Source organism: Scyliorhinus torazame, chromosome 11 (assembly GCF_047496885.1).
Source record: "Scyliorhinus torazame isolate Kashiwa2021f chromosome 11, sScyTor2.1, whole genome shotgun sequence".
NCBI classification, from domain to species: domain Eukaryota; kingdom Metazoa; phylum Chordata; class Chondrichthyes; order Carcharhiniformes; family Scyliorhinidae; genus Scyliorhinus; species Scyliorhinus torazame.
In genome coordinates, this window is record NC_092717.1 from 236,297,668 (window position 1) to 236,311,840 (window position 14,173).

General features: G+C 54.8%; 1 protein-coding gene across 4 annotated transcripts in view; it reads right to left on the reverse strand.

Moving 5' to 3' along the window:
• The window catches only part of LOC140385858 (intermembrane lipid transfer protein VPS13B-like), a 1,311,478-nt gene that overhangs the window by 108,535 nt on the left and 1,188,770 nt on the right, over positions 1–14,173 (reverse strand). For 3 of the 4 annotated variants that reach the window (XM_072468452.1, XM_072468450.1, XM_072468453.1), the window contains exons 41-42: positions 2,946–3,127; positions 188–537 (exon numbers count right to left, since the gene is read on the reverse strand). In XM_072468452.1, coding sequence (XP_072324553.1) covers positions 188–537; positions 2,946–3,127 — 532 coding nt within the window. The remainder of the gene's footprint in view (positions 1–187; positions 538–2,945; positions 3,128–14,173) is intronic. The other variant, XM_072468451.1, reaches the window with a different exon arrangement.

Sequence of the window (14,173 nt, forward strand, 5' to 3'; positions counted from 1 at the left end):
CTGTGGAGAAAGTGTCCCTGACCTTCTATTTTTCTTCACCTCCTCCACAGTATAAAATCCACCGCGTTTCTTCCTCCCCTCTGCCCTGATGAAGCGTCACGCGGACTCAAAATGTTAACTCCGTTTCTTCCACCACAGGTGCTGCCGGACCTGCTGAGCATTTCCAGCAGCTTCTGTTTTAACATACCTGCTTCCAAGCACGGACTGCCGTGTCCAGTGAATGAATCGCGTGCTGCCCCACGTTGATGAACACAGGGTCGACAAACACGTTTCCGTCCATCAGCTGCTCCACGGAGCTGTTGCTGATGGCCACTTGTCCGTGAAAAATGAAGGGTTTTAAAATGCTCGACATGGTTAGATTGCGGTACTCGAGCAGCTTGCAGTCGGCGATGGCCGAGAACTGGAGCTCCCGGCAGACAGGGCCATCAGACCATTGCCGCAAGTAGACGTTTGGGCTTTTCAGAGCAGCGATCATGAATTCTTGCTCTGCAGGCAACTTTCTATCAGGGATGAACATCTGGAGGCGGCTGGGATGTGCTGTGACATAAAAATAAATATTTCAATGCTCCTGATGTTTTTTAAAAATTTTGATAGATTATATAAAACAATAAAAATTAAAACCGTTCACTGATTTATAATCGACGTTTAGCCAGATAAATACCTTTAATTATGTCTCTTAAGATGAAATTAATCCATTTGATTTTTGTCCATTTCGCATTCATATTTATAAAACTATCTTACCGGGTGCAATAGGAGGGATTGATTTGGTGAGATTAATGGCATTATTTATCCCATTCCGTGTGGTTGTTATTTCAAAGTTGAAAATAGAATGGATTTTGAATTTAAAATAGATTTAGGGGAGTGGGAGCAAATGGATTGCACTTTGAGAGCAGGCAGAGGCATGACATGCCAATTGGCCCCCAGCTACTAAAATCAGAAGATACTGAAAAGCCGAAACACGCCAAACGGAGGCATTAAAATTACACTCAGATTAAAGAGACAAATTCCCAATAAAAGAGCTGAGAGAACTATGGGCATACCTCTTTAAGTGTTCAGCGTATTTACAAAGCCCAAGTGCAGTGGATGCTGGGACAGTGAGTAAATTTCAGGAGGCGTTAGACAGATTTTTAATTGGCAATGGGTTGAAGGGTTATGGAGAACGGGCAGGACGGTGGCGTTGAGGCCAGGATGGAATCAGCCATGATCACATTGAGGGTGTTTGGCTCGGGAGGTTAAATTGTCGACCCCCACTCCTAGGTCATGTGCTCGAGGGAGGAGATGCTCTGGCTCATTTTGCAATCCAGCTCTTGGGCTGTAGCATTGTAGGGAGTAGATGAGAAACATATCAGCCATGATAGAATGACGGAGCAGACTTGATGGGCAAAATGGCCAAATTCTGCTCCTATATCTTGTAAACTTATGAAGTTAACTAATTAAGGATATCAATTCCTTTATTTAAAATCCAAATTTTAATTTCCCATTTAAAACAATGCGATAGCTAAATGGTGTATACTAAATCAAGTAGAATTTACAATTCAGGCCATTCAGCTCAACCAGTATACACTAATGTTTGTGCTCTACACAAGCCAATGTCATCTCAGCTTATAAGCGTATCTTTCAATTCATTCTCCCTCACATACTTTGTACCTTGCCCTTAAATGCAGTTATGCGCTCACAATCAGCTCCCCGATTTGAATTCATTGTGAAGCTGTGCATACTTGGGCGAGATTCTCTGACACCTCGCCGGGTCGGAGAATCGTCGGGGGGGGGGGGGCGCGAATCCCGCCGCCGCCGGCTGCCGAATTCTCCAGTGCCGGGGGCAGGAATCACGGCGCGCTGGTCAGCGGCTGCTGGCAGCAGCCTCCCCGGCGAGTCTCCGGCCCTCGATGGGCCGAGTGGCCGCCCGCTTTTGGTGGGTCCCGCCGGCATAAATCACAACAGGTCCTTACCGGCGGGACCAGGCTCCACGAGCGGCCTGCAGAGTCCTCGGGGGGATCTGGCCCCAGGGGGTGCCCCCATGGTGGCCTGGCCTGCGATCGGGGCTCACCGATCCATGGGCGGGCCTGTGTCGTGGGGCACTCTTTCCCTCCGCACCAGCCGCTGTCAAACTCCGCTATGGCCGGTGGGGAGAAGAACCCCCTGCACATGCGCTGAGATGACGGCAGCACATGCTGGCGCTCCCACGCATGCGCCAACTCGCGCGGCCGGCGGAGGCCCTTCGCCGGCAGTTGGCGTGGCACCAAGCCCTTTGACGCTGGCTGGCGCAGCGCCAACCCGGCCGCCGCCGGCCTAGCCCCTGAAGGTGCGGAGGATTCGTCACCTTTGGGGCGGCCCGATGCCGGAGTGGTTGACGCCACTTCTCAGCACCGGAGTGGCCCGCCCCGCCGATTCGCAAAGAATCCCGCCCATTGTATTCTTTTGGTTGTTCACTGTGTAATACTCAAGAATTGCTGAAATAAAGGCAGTCGTCGTACATCAGGACAATTCGTAAGCTTATCAATCTAACAGGAACAACAATTTATACTCTATGCGTACTGGAATTCTTGTGAAAATTGTTCTGATGAGTGCAAGGCAAAAAGCTTCGACAAAAATGTCTCTTTTTTCAGCAATACTCACGTTCTGTACTAGCAAACGATTTTTTATATAATGCTCAACATGAGCTACTATTTCGAGTAGCAATGACTAGGATGACCATAATTAACAAGATATGAGGAAAATCTGTCTCATATTTCACAGGCAGAAATTTATTTTTTTGATTAATACTATTGTGTGAATAAAGGTCATAATATATCTTGCAGAAAGCACATTTAGCTCTTTTTCCAATATTTTTTTAAAAATTCAATATGTTGTGACAGATTTCCTCCAATGCATTGATGAAGCTTTGGCTTAGAATTGTAAAGTTCCAAGCATTAAATTGGCACATTTTGGTTTTATCAGTAACGTACCTGTGCCCAGCTGATCCAGGTGATGGCAAAGATGAAGCTCAAGTTGGGCAAACTGCAACGAGATGCCAAGAGAAGGCACGGACCATGGTGCAAAACACGAATCTACCCTGGTACAGGCTGCCAATGCCATTGGAGACACAAGTTGATCACAGGTGCTTTGTGAGCCAGACTCGCCATCACTGCTAAGGGGAACACATGGCAAAAATAATGAACATCGCATTTCTGCCAACGCATTCGTTAAAAATGAAGTTAAAGTTTGCAGAGTTATTTTTCTGTCAAAGATGTCTCTCAACAACCAAAGGATATTCACAGTACCAGGCTCACCCCAGTCTGAAAATTGGCCATTTTGTCAGGCTGTAGGTATTAGCAAAGAAAGTGAAACAATATTCAATATTTTCCAGGTGGACTCAAGCAAGCAACAGGGTTATCATTTAAGCTGGGAGCAGGAAGCAACTGACAGTGCAAAAGAGAACAGAATTAAAGGGCAGAGGATAAAATGCCACTCAGGAGAGCACTGGGGTAACAAGGTCTGGAGGTGAGAAAACCATGAATGAGGGTTTCAGCAATAGAGGTGTTAAAGTTTGATGAGAGACAGACAATATATGGCAGGAAGGGGTCTTAGGGTGGCACAGTAGCACAGTGGTTAGTACTGTTGTTCCACCAATGTTTCAGGGAAATACATCTGCCATTCTTACCCTGCCTGGCCTTCACCTGGTCTGGCAGACCCACAACAATGTGCTTGACTCTTAGCTGCCCTTCTCCCTGTGTCTGCTTGGGTTTCCTCCGGGTGCTCCGGTTTCCTCCCACAAGTCCTGAAAGACGTGCTGTTAGGTACTTTGGACATTCTGAATTCTCCCTCCGTGTATCCGAACAGGCGCCGGAACGTGGCTACTAGGGGATTTTCACAGTAACTTCATTGCAGTGTTAATGTAAGTCTACTTGTGACAATAAAGATTATTGCAATAAAGATTATTATTATTGTGATGCTGAGTGTACGATGTCAGAAGCTCAGCCAAAGGGTAAATAACACACAGAGTGTTGATACAGAAAAAATGTTAGGAATAGGCGTTTTACACAGAATTTCCCTTCAAAGGTATTTAAGATTAATTTTATTTTGATTGATGAGACCCTCGACAGACCTTTGTCATTCTATCAAAATGCCGAATATAGTATTTATGCTAATTTTATATCTGAGGTATTTGTTAGCCAAGGGTCGTAAGGGACGTGGGACAAAGTTTGAAGTTTGGCCTTGATGTCACTGAATGTCAGAGCAGGCATGAGGGGCTCAACTGCCCACTCCTATGCCACAATCTCTATTCATGATGCAATCGCAGAGATTAATGTAAGGTGGAAATTTTAATCGGGAGCTGCCTCTAATGAGCAGTGTTAAAGTATAAGATAGTGAAAAACAGACTGAAAGGCACAAGGTCCAATGGGCGCAGGATGAAACACAAGTAACATTGGTAATCAGTGAGTGGTTTTCATATACCAGTAAAGGGAGAATTAAGGAATTTGGACCATTATAGACACAGCATTTGGATGTCCAGTTGCTGAAGAGCAAATATCAGCAACTCGAATGCTAAATTATATCGGCAAAATAGAAGAGAACAAGTTAGTGGAAGCGATGGTTAAACCTAGCTCATTGAGATACATTGGCGCCAGGTCCTATCACCCCTCAATCTAAAAATGATCATCCTCATTTTCAAACACCACCATGGCCTTGACCACCACCTACTCTTCCCCATCCTGCCATTTCTGTGATCTGTGTCATTTGTACAGCCCTTTGACATCGCTGCGTTCCTCCTATTCTGGCATCTTGCACATCCCTGATCCAATCATTCCCCCATTAGTGCCTCTGACCTCAGCTTTTCACAGTAACTTCATTGCAGTGTTAATGTAAGCCTACTTGTGACAATATTAAAGATTATTATTAGCTGCGGAGGAGCTCTGGAATTCCTTTACCTTTCTAAACTACCTTTCTCTCCTTCCATATGGCGCTTCTCGAAGCCTAAAGCATTGACCAGACCTTTGGTTGTCTGTCCTAATGTGTGACACCATGGGCGTCATTCTCCGACCCCCCAGAGGGTCGGAGAATGGCCGTTGGCCGCCGTGAATCCCGCCCCCGCCGGTTGCCGAAGTCTCCGAAGGGAGAAAAGTCAGCGGGGCGTTAATGGCGCCGCTGCCGCGGAGAATGTCACGGGTCTGTGCAAGGCAGCCGATTTTCTGCCTGCCGATATTCTCCCTTCCGGATGGGCCGAAGTCCCATCGACGTGATGACCGTTCACGTCGACGTAAATTAAACCTCCTTTTAATCGGCGTGACCCGGTGCTCCAGGCTCACGCATACCAGCGTGGAGGTGAGTGACGGCCTGGGGGGGTTGGCTCTGGGCAGGCAATGACGTGGCCGCAGTCTGAATGCGTGAGGAGAGGTGTGTCTCGGGTTGTGTGTGTGTGTGTGTGTGCGGCGGGGTGAGGGGGGTGGTTAGAGTAGGCTGGGCTCCGGGGGAGTGCCGGGAAGGGGTCCGTGCCGGGGAGGTGGATGGGGGGTCCGTGCCGGGGTGGAGGTTGGGGGGGGGGGGGTCCGTGCCGGGGTGGAGGTTGGGGGGGGGGGGGGGGTCTGTGCCGGGGTGGAGGTTGGGGGGGTCCGTGCCGGGGTGGAGGTTGGGGGGGGTCCGTGCCGGGGTGGAGGTTGGGGGGGGTCCGTGCCGGGGTGGAGGTTGGGGGGTGGTCCGTGCCGGGGTGGAGGTTGGGGGAGGGGGGGTGTCCGTGCCGGGGTGGAGGTTGGGGGGGGGGGGGTCCGTGCCGGGGTGGAGGTTGGGGGGGTCCGTGCCGGGGTGGAAGTTGGGGGGGGGTCCGTGCTGGGGTGGAGGTCCGTGCCGGGGTGGAGGTTGGGGGGGGTCCTTGCCGGGGTGGAGGTTGGGGGGGGGGGTCCGTGCCGGGGTGGAGGTTGGGGGGGTGGGGGGGGGGGTCCGTGCCGGGGTGGAGGTTGGGGGGGTGGGGGGGGGGTCCGTGCCGGGGTGGAGGTTGGGGGGGGGGGGGGTCCGTGCCGGGGTGGAGGTTGGGGGGGGGGTCCGTGCCGAGGTGGAGGTTGGGGGGGGGGTCCGTGTCGGGGTGGAGGTTGGGGGGGGGGGGGGTCCGTGCCGGGGTGGAGGTTGGGGGAGGGGGGTCCGTGCCGGGGTGGAGGTTGGGGGGGTCCGTGCCGGGGTGGAGGTTGGGGGGGGGGTCCGTGCCGGGGTGGAGGTTGGGGGGGGGGTCCGTGCCGGGTTGGAGGTTGGGGGGGGGGGGGGTCCGTGCCGGGATGGAGGTTGGGGGGGGGTCCGTGCCGAGGAGGGGGATGGGAGGGCAAGTGAGTTGGTCCACCTGGCCAGGTGCCAGCCTCCAACAGTTAGACCCATGCGGTCCATGCCACCTGGCTGGGGGGAGGAGGGGATATGGGCAATGATGACATGTCGTCGTTCCCCTCCCCCCCCACCAGGCCGTCATGTTTTCAGATCATCCAGCGATGTTGGCCGCCGTGGTGGCAGCCGCTCATGTCTATGTTGCCCTGGATGAGGAGGAGAAGGGGGAGGAGGAGGAGGAGGAGGAGGACGAGCGTGCCAGAGAGGCGGCGCAGGCTGCCGCAGAGGGGCAGGCGGCAGCCGCCCAGGCTGGAGGGACACCTGACCGACAGGACGAGGAGGGGGAGGAGGACGTCGCGGCCCCACGGCAACGGAGGCACCCAAGGGCGCCCCGTGTGTACCGGCCCCGGCAGTCATACCAGGACCTCACGGACCGGGAATGCAGGAGGAGACTCCGGATGAGCCGGGAAACCGTGGCACACATCTGCCACCTGCTGGCACACCTGTCACCGCGTGGCACTGGCGGGGGACACCCTCTCCCCGTGTCCGTCAAGGTTACGGTGGCCCTGAACTTTTATGCAACGGGGTCATTCCAGGCACCGAGTGGGGACCTGTCTGGCATATCGCAGACATCGGTGCACCGGTGCATCCGGGCAGTGACAGATGCCCTATATGCCATGGCGCACCGCTACATCCGCTTCCCCGTGGACCGGGCCAGCCAAGATGCCCGGGCCGTGGGCTTCTCTGCCGTGGCCGGGTTCCCCATGGTCCAGACATGATTGATGGGATGCACGTCACCGTGCGGCCACCTGCAGATAACAGGGCCGTGTTCACTAATAGGAAGGGTACCTATTTGATGAACGTACAGGTGGTCTGCGACCACCGCATGATGATCCTGCACGTCTGCGCCCGTCACCCAGGCAGTGTACATGACTCATTCGTGTTGTCGCGGTCATCCATCACCGGCATGTACGAGGGACACCATCCCCGGCTGAGGGGCTGGTTGCTGGGCGACAGGGGCTACCCATTGCGATCGTGGCTGATGACGCCTACACGGAGGCCACGCAATGAGGCGGAGAACCGCTACAATGATGCCCATGTAGCGACAAGGGGAGTGATAGAGAGGTGCTTTGGCGTGCTGAGGATGCGTTTCAGGTGCCTGGACCTCTCTGGGGGCGCCCTCCAGTATCGGTCAGATAGGGTCGGCCGCATCATTGTGGTGTGCTACGTCCTGCACAAGATAGCCCAGCAGAGGGGCGATGTGCCGCAGGCAGAGGAGGGCGGAGTGGAGGAGCAGCAGGAAGAGGCCCAGTCCTCCCCAGATGAGGGGGATGGGGGCAATGGTCAGGGCAGACGGGGTAGACACAGACGGGTGGCTGTCCACCGTTACCGGCTGGCCCAGCGGGCACGGGACAGACTGATAGACGCCCGCTTCACTGACTAGATGGGCGTGGGAATCGGGTAGTATGGCCACAGACCGCACACCATGGCAACAGCCGACCACCCACACCCCCCACCCATCCAGCACCCTCACCCCCCTCCCCAACCCCACCCGCATGCACCCCCCCCCCCATTGCCGATCCACCTGCGGCACAACGGGCCGGGCTCACACAGATGCGAGTGGACGCGTGTCTATCGCAGGCCATGGAGGATGATGACAACCCGCCCTGCGGTGAGCTCCTGGCTCTACATCGTTGGACTAGGTCTGACCCATGGCCACAGTACCACCATCCACCCAGACCATCCCTGCATGCGGCTGTGACACTGCAGCGCACGGTCCCGTCCTCTGCCCGGGGGATGTTGATGGCGGCCCAGGGGGAAGGGGGCAGACTCACCTGGGGCTGAGGTAAGACCACCCCTCACACACACACTTGCGTTCAACGTACATGACACCCCCGCACACTTTGGACAGAGCACAAAGGCAGCTTCGGTAGGTGTAACATTGACTTTAATAACCAAAGGAGTTCATGCACGTGCCCTAGCCCCTAAAACTCATCTGTGCCCTGCACCCGTGTCAACTTACTCAGTGTCTAATTGTTTGGCCTTACGGGCCCTTTGACTACGTCTACGTGGTTCCCCAGACGGTACAGCAGAACTGGAGGTGGACTCCTGTGATTCCTGCCCTCCGACACTGGATCCCTTTGGCGGCCGTTTCCTGGGGCGCCCTGGCCTAGATGGGCCAGGCTGCGGCCCGGGCGACTGGGATGGCGAGCTGCCAGCCTGTCCTGCCCGTTGCCCACCCGATGCACCTGGGACGGAAGGGGGGGGGGGGGGGGGGGAGTCCGAGGTATCGCGGTGTACCGGGACTTCCCCTACAGAGGGAGCCGGGACGGACCACACCACCTCCTCCTCCCTTGGGGTGCCCGATGGCCCCCAGGCCTCTACATGGGTGGGGGATGCGAACGGACTGGCCATCCGACGCCCCCCCGACATCTGGCGCTGCCAGTCCTGGAGGCCCGTGCTGGTATCGACAAGGGTCTGCAGGTTTGCAGCCATGGAGCCCAGGGGGTTGGCAAACACTGTCTGTGACAGTGCGACGCTGGCTCGCACATGGCCACTGGCGCCGATGCCCTCAGCGATGGCCTGCAGAGACTGGGCCATGGCCTGCAGAGACTGGGCCATGGCCTGCAGAGACTGGGCCATGGCCTGCAGAGACTGGGCTATGGCGTTGAGCGCCTCTGCCATCTGGCGCTGGCACTGGCTCATGGCCTCCTGTGAGAGGGCAGCCATTTCCTGGGCCACAGACGCCGCCTGCACGGAAGGCCCCAGGCCTCGCAAACCGTTCCCCATGTCTGACACCGTCGCACCCATTGCCTCCACCGCGGACGCCACCCGTGCGGTGTCGTCCTGGGTGGCACGCATGACCGGCACCACTCCCAGCTCCTGGACGCGGGTGGACTCCTCCACCTGCGACCGCAGCCGCCCGTCACCCTCTTCGCTCGTCTCCGGGTCGGTGGTTGCATCGGATCTATGTGTGGGTGTGGTAACTGCAGGAACCCGGAATCCATCTGGGCGGCAGATGTTCGCTTGGGCTGGGCTGCCATCCGACCGCCCGGTCCCTCTGCTGCTCCTACCTCCACCTGCTGTACCGGGACGGCTGTGTTGTGCGCACCAGTGAGTGTACCAGACGCGTCATCACTAAAGTGCCCAACCGTGGTGAGTGTTTCTGCGATGGTGGAGGGTGTTGGTGACAGCAGTGGCGTTGTGTCGTGCTCTTCGTCCCACTCTGAGTCCATGGCACTTTGGGGTGGGGGTTCGTCTCCACCCATCCACTCTGAGTCGCTGTCCGGTATTTCGTCTTCCTGGGTAGGGCTGTCCCGGGTAGGGGTGTCCTGGGTAGTGGTGTCCTGGGTAGTGGTGTCCTGGGTAGTGGTGTCCTGGCTCGGATGTGACGGGGGCCTGTGGCTGCCCCCCTCGTCACTGGGTGGTCGCTCCCGCACGTGACGGGGGTGTTGTCTCCCTGTTGCTCCAGGTCTCTCCGTCTCCCGTGGTGTGCGAGGGGCATCCTGCGGGCGTCGCATGCTGGAGGGTCCGGGTCTCTCCGTCTCCCGTGGTGTGCGAGGGGCATCCTGCGGGCGCCGCATGCTGGAGGGTCCGGGTCTCTCCGTCTCCCATGGTCTCCGAGGGGCATCCTGCGGGCATTGCATGCTGGAGGGTGTGGGTCTCTCTGTCTCCTGTGGTCTCCGAGGGGCATCCTGCGGGCGTCGCATGCTGGAGGGTGCGGGTCTCTCCGTCTCCTGTGGTCTCCGAGGGACATCCTGCGGGCGGTCTGCATCTGCGGGGATGGGTGCCTGGACGTTTGGTCCTGCGATACACAATGAAGCATGCATGGTTAGACATCAGGCAGTGATCAGGTGATAAGGGGGAGGGGGATATAGGGGAGGGGGGATATGGGGACGGGCTGTCGGTGGCTCACTTGCTAGTACGCCCCCGACCTCTGCATCAGCAACCTCCCGGTCCTCAGGTCCGCCAGCCAGTTCCAGGGCCCTTTCCTGGTGTTCGGTCAGTGGCCTCTCATCAGCGGGCCCTCCTCCAGTCCTCACATGCTCCCTATTGTTGTGTGCGCGCTTCTCCTGTGGGGGGGGGGGGGGGGGGGCAGGGGTAAAAGGCAACAGTGTTAGGCAGGTATATGAATGCACGCCATCGGTTGCGCGTGCATTGCAGAGGTTAAGGTTAGGGCTGGATTCACTTGGGGATATGGGGGATATGGGGGAGGGGGGGATATGGGGGAGGGGGGATATGGGCGAGGGGGGATATGGGGGATATGGGAGAGGGGGGGATATGGGGGAGGGGGGATATGGGGGAGGGGGGATATGGGGGATATGGGGAGGGGGGATATGGGGGAGGGGTGATATGGGGGAGGGGGGATATGGGGAGGCTCACCCTGCCTGCTCTGACGAGGTCGTTCACCTTCTTGTGGCACTGGGTGCCTGTCCGTGGTGTCAGGGCCACAGCGGTGACGGCCTCTGCCACTTCCCTCCACAGACACCGGCTGTGGCGTGGGGCAACTCTGCGGCCGTGCCCGGGATACAGGGCGTCCCTCCTCTTCTCCACCGCGTCCAGGAGCGCTTCCACATCGCGCGACTCGAACCTCGGGGCTGAGCGACGGCCAGCCATCCAGTCGGGTGTTGCGGTAGGGTGTTCCGGTCGGGTGGGGGGGAGCAGCGCGGCCTTATGAGCCGTCACGCCGTGCAGCGCGTATGACGCTGCACGGCGTGAACCACTGCGCAAGTGCGGATCCCGTTATGTCGCTGCTAGCCCATTTCGGGCCGGAGACTATCGACCCATTTTTCCGACGTGACGCAAGTCAGATTTGCGCCGTTTTTTGCGCCGATCGGCGGACTTTCCGCCGATAACGGAGAATTTCGCCCCATGTCACCTTTTTTTGATAACTCTCCTGTGACGTGGCAATTATGTGAGAAGCAGAATTATATTTATATCGGCAATTTGCTCTGGTTATGCAATATTTTGATTATAATAAAAACAATTAAAGTACCAGAGATGCTGGAAACCATCAATGAAATCAGAAAATGCGGGGAAAACTCAGCAGGTCAGGCAGCATCTGTAGAGACGTTTCAGGCTGATAGTTTTGATGGAAGATCCAACCCTGGAATGCGAACTCTTAAGGTTTTCTCTCACTCCACAGATGTTGCCTGACCTTTCGAGCGTTTCGAGCATTTTCTGTTTTTATCTCCATCACGTTCTGGCCACAGGAACAGCAATGTCTTGAGCAAAACGTAGAGAAGAATTTTAAAAATCAAATTGTGAGATAGAAGGACCGACTAGGAAACCCTGGGGGAGAAATTCTCCGGAAACGGCGCGATGTCCGCCGACTGGCGCCCAAAACGGCGCAAATCAGTCGGGCATCGCGCCGCCCCAAAGGTGCGGAATGCTCCGCATCTTTGGGGGCCGAGCCCCAACCTTAAGGGGCTAGGCCGGCACAGGACGAATTTCCGCCCCGCCAGCTGGCGGAAAAGGCCTTTGGTGCCCCGCCAGCTGGCGCGGAAATGACATCTCCGGGCGGCGCATGCGCAGGGGCGTCAGCGGCCGCTGACGGCATTCCCGCGCATGCACAGTGGAGGGAGTCTCGTCCGCCTCCGCCATGGTGGAGGCCGTGGCGAAGGCGGAAGGGAAAGAGTGCCCCCACGGCACAGGCCCGCCCGCGGATCGGTGTGCCCCGATCGCGGGCCAGGCCACTATGGGGGCACCCCCTGGGGCCAGATCGCCCCGCCCCCCCCAGGACCCCGGAGCCCGCCCGCGCCGCCTTGTCCCACCGGTAAGGTAGGTGGTTTAATCTACGCCGGCGGGACAGGCATTTTAGCGGCGGAACTTCGGCCCATCCGGGCCGGAGAATCGCGGGGGGGCCTGCCAACCTGCGCGGCGCGATTCCCGCCCCCGCCGAATATCCGGTGGTGGAGAATTCGGCAACCGGCGGGGGCGGGATTCACGCCAGCCCCCGGCGATTCTCCGACCCGGCGGGGGGGTCGGAGAATCTCGCCCTGGATTTTCAACCACAGAAATAGGCAATTGGGGACTTTGGAGGGGAGGGGGGGGGGGGGGGGGTGAATGGTAGTAGCCCGTAATTATTGTTTCAGGTGAGATGCTGCAACCTGTTTAGAAAGGTAAAGCTGGAACACGGCAACTAGTTAAACAAGGAGAACTAAGAGCATCGGAACAAACGATTGTAAGACAGACTAAAGACAGATGTCAAAAAGTTCCCCACAAAGTGGCCAACATGGTGAATGAACGTTTGGATTTGGTTAAGCATTCGCTGGGTGGTACGATGTGGGAATCTGGTGGTTTGTTCGAGATGGTTGAATCACGATGGGCTGAATACTGTTTCGCACTTTTATCCATTTTATGATCTTGATGGTATTTAGGATCAAGTGGTACGAATATAATTCCTTTTCAAAGTACTGGACTTAAGATTAAAATTAAAAAAGCATTTGTGGACGATTTAATGTCATTGTATTTATTCTCTGGACTTTATTAATGTACTTGGCCACACTTTCCCTTCAAAAGTTGATTTGGGGTTTTGGTTGTTATTCAAAAACAAGGTTTCAAACAGCTGAAAGTGGTGTGCAAGCTAGAGTTACTTGTGAACTACTTGGCGAGAAAGTCAAGCGAATAAAATTCCAATCCTGACCTGGAAGCACCCTGTTACATACACTGATCATTCAAATATTCAACAGTGGGGTCCTGTCGCAGGTTGCAAAGGTAGAGAAAGTATGAGCAACATGAGTTATAACGCATAACAGCTTCAATTCTTGCATCCAAAGCAACAATAAATCAAGGGCAAATCAAGCCAGAGAGAGACAATGTGTGGCTCCTTTTAACTATTTGTATAAGGACAACATATATCCAGAGGTTTACTTGTTCCATACAGATGTTAAAAAGTTTCCATTGTATCAATCTAAGCATTGTAATCTAACAAAGGGGTCACTTAGCAACAGTTGAACATACAGGGAAATTCAATACGTCTAAGTTACTGCATTCTTTCAAAACACATTCCTGATCTCTTAAGCAGAAGTTATCTTTGCCAAGTCATCTTTCTTAATTTAAAACAGATAAAGTATTTTCTAATTCTGAAAATGGACTTGTTATGTATGAGACAGAAATTAATCCAGCGTCACTCCAAAAGAACATTTTTCAATTGGCTAGAATTTACTGCCAGAGTAATGGTTGAAGAGATTAACGGCGCTGATTGTTAATAACGTGTAAACCGTTCAGTAACTTGCAGTAAAGAGAACCTCCATAAACTGTAAATCGCAACAAATTGCTGAATGAATTATGGTGCTTCGCCATTAGCCTCACAAGAACAGCATTTCATCCTCAAACTCCCTGTGACCTTCAATAAATTGCTGTATTTGCATATTAATTAACAATTGTCTCTGCCTCATAAAGCAAACAATCAAAATTGTGTAGTTTCTTTCCCACAGGTAGCAAATTAAACAAAAAATTATTATTTTCTTCTCTCTCTTAACCCAATATTTCTTTCCCTCTCATTATTTCTCTTTCTGTACATGATTTGATTCCAGCTCAACCCATTTCCTTCCTTGCCAATACTTTCTTTCTGAATCCTTAACTTTTATTGATTAAGGGGACAGACTGTTTGTCCCCTTGTTCACCAAGCTCCCAGTTGCCCCATTGCCCTCGTCGGACCATTATCAGCTCACACCTTCGGCTAGTTAGGTTTAGCACTGTTGCTTCACAGCGCCAGGGACCCAGGTTCGATTCCTGGCTTGGGTCATTGTCTGTGCGGAGTCTGCACGCTCTCCCCGTGTCTGCTTGGGTTTCCTCCGGGTGAGGCAGTTTCCTCCCATAAGTCCCAAAAGACGTGCTTGTTAGGTGAATGGGACATTCTGAATTCTCCCTCCGTGTAACTGAACAG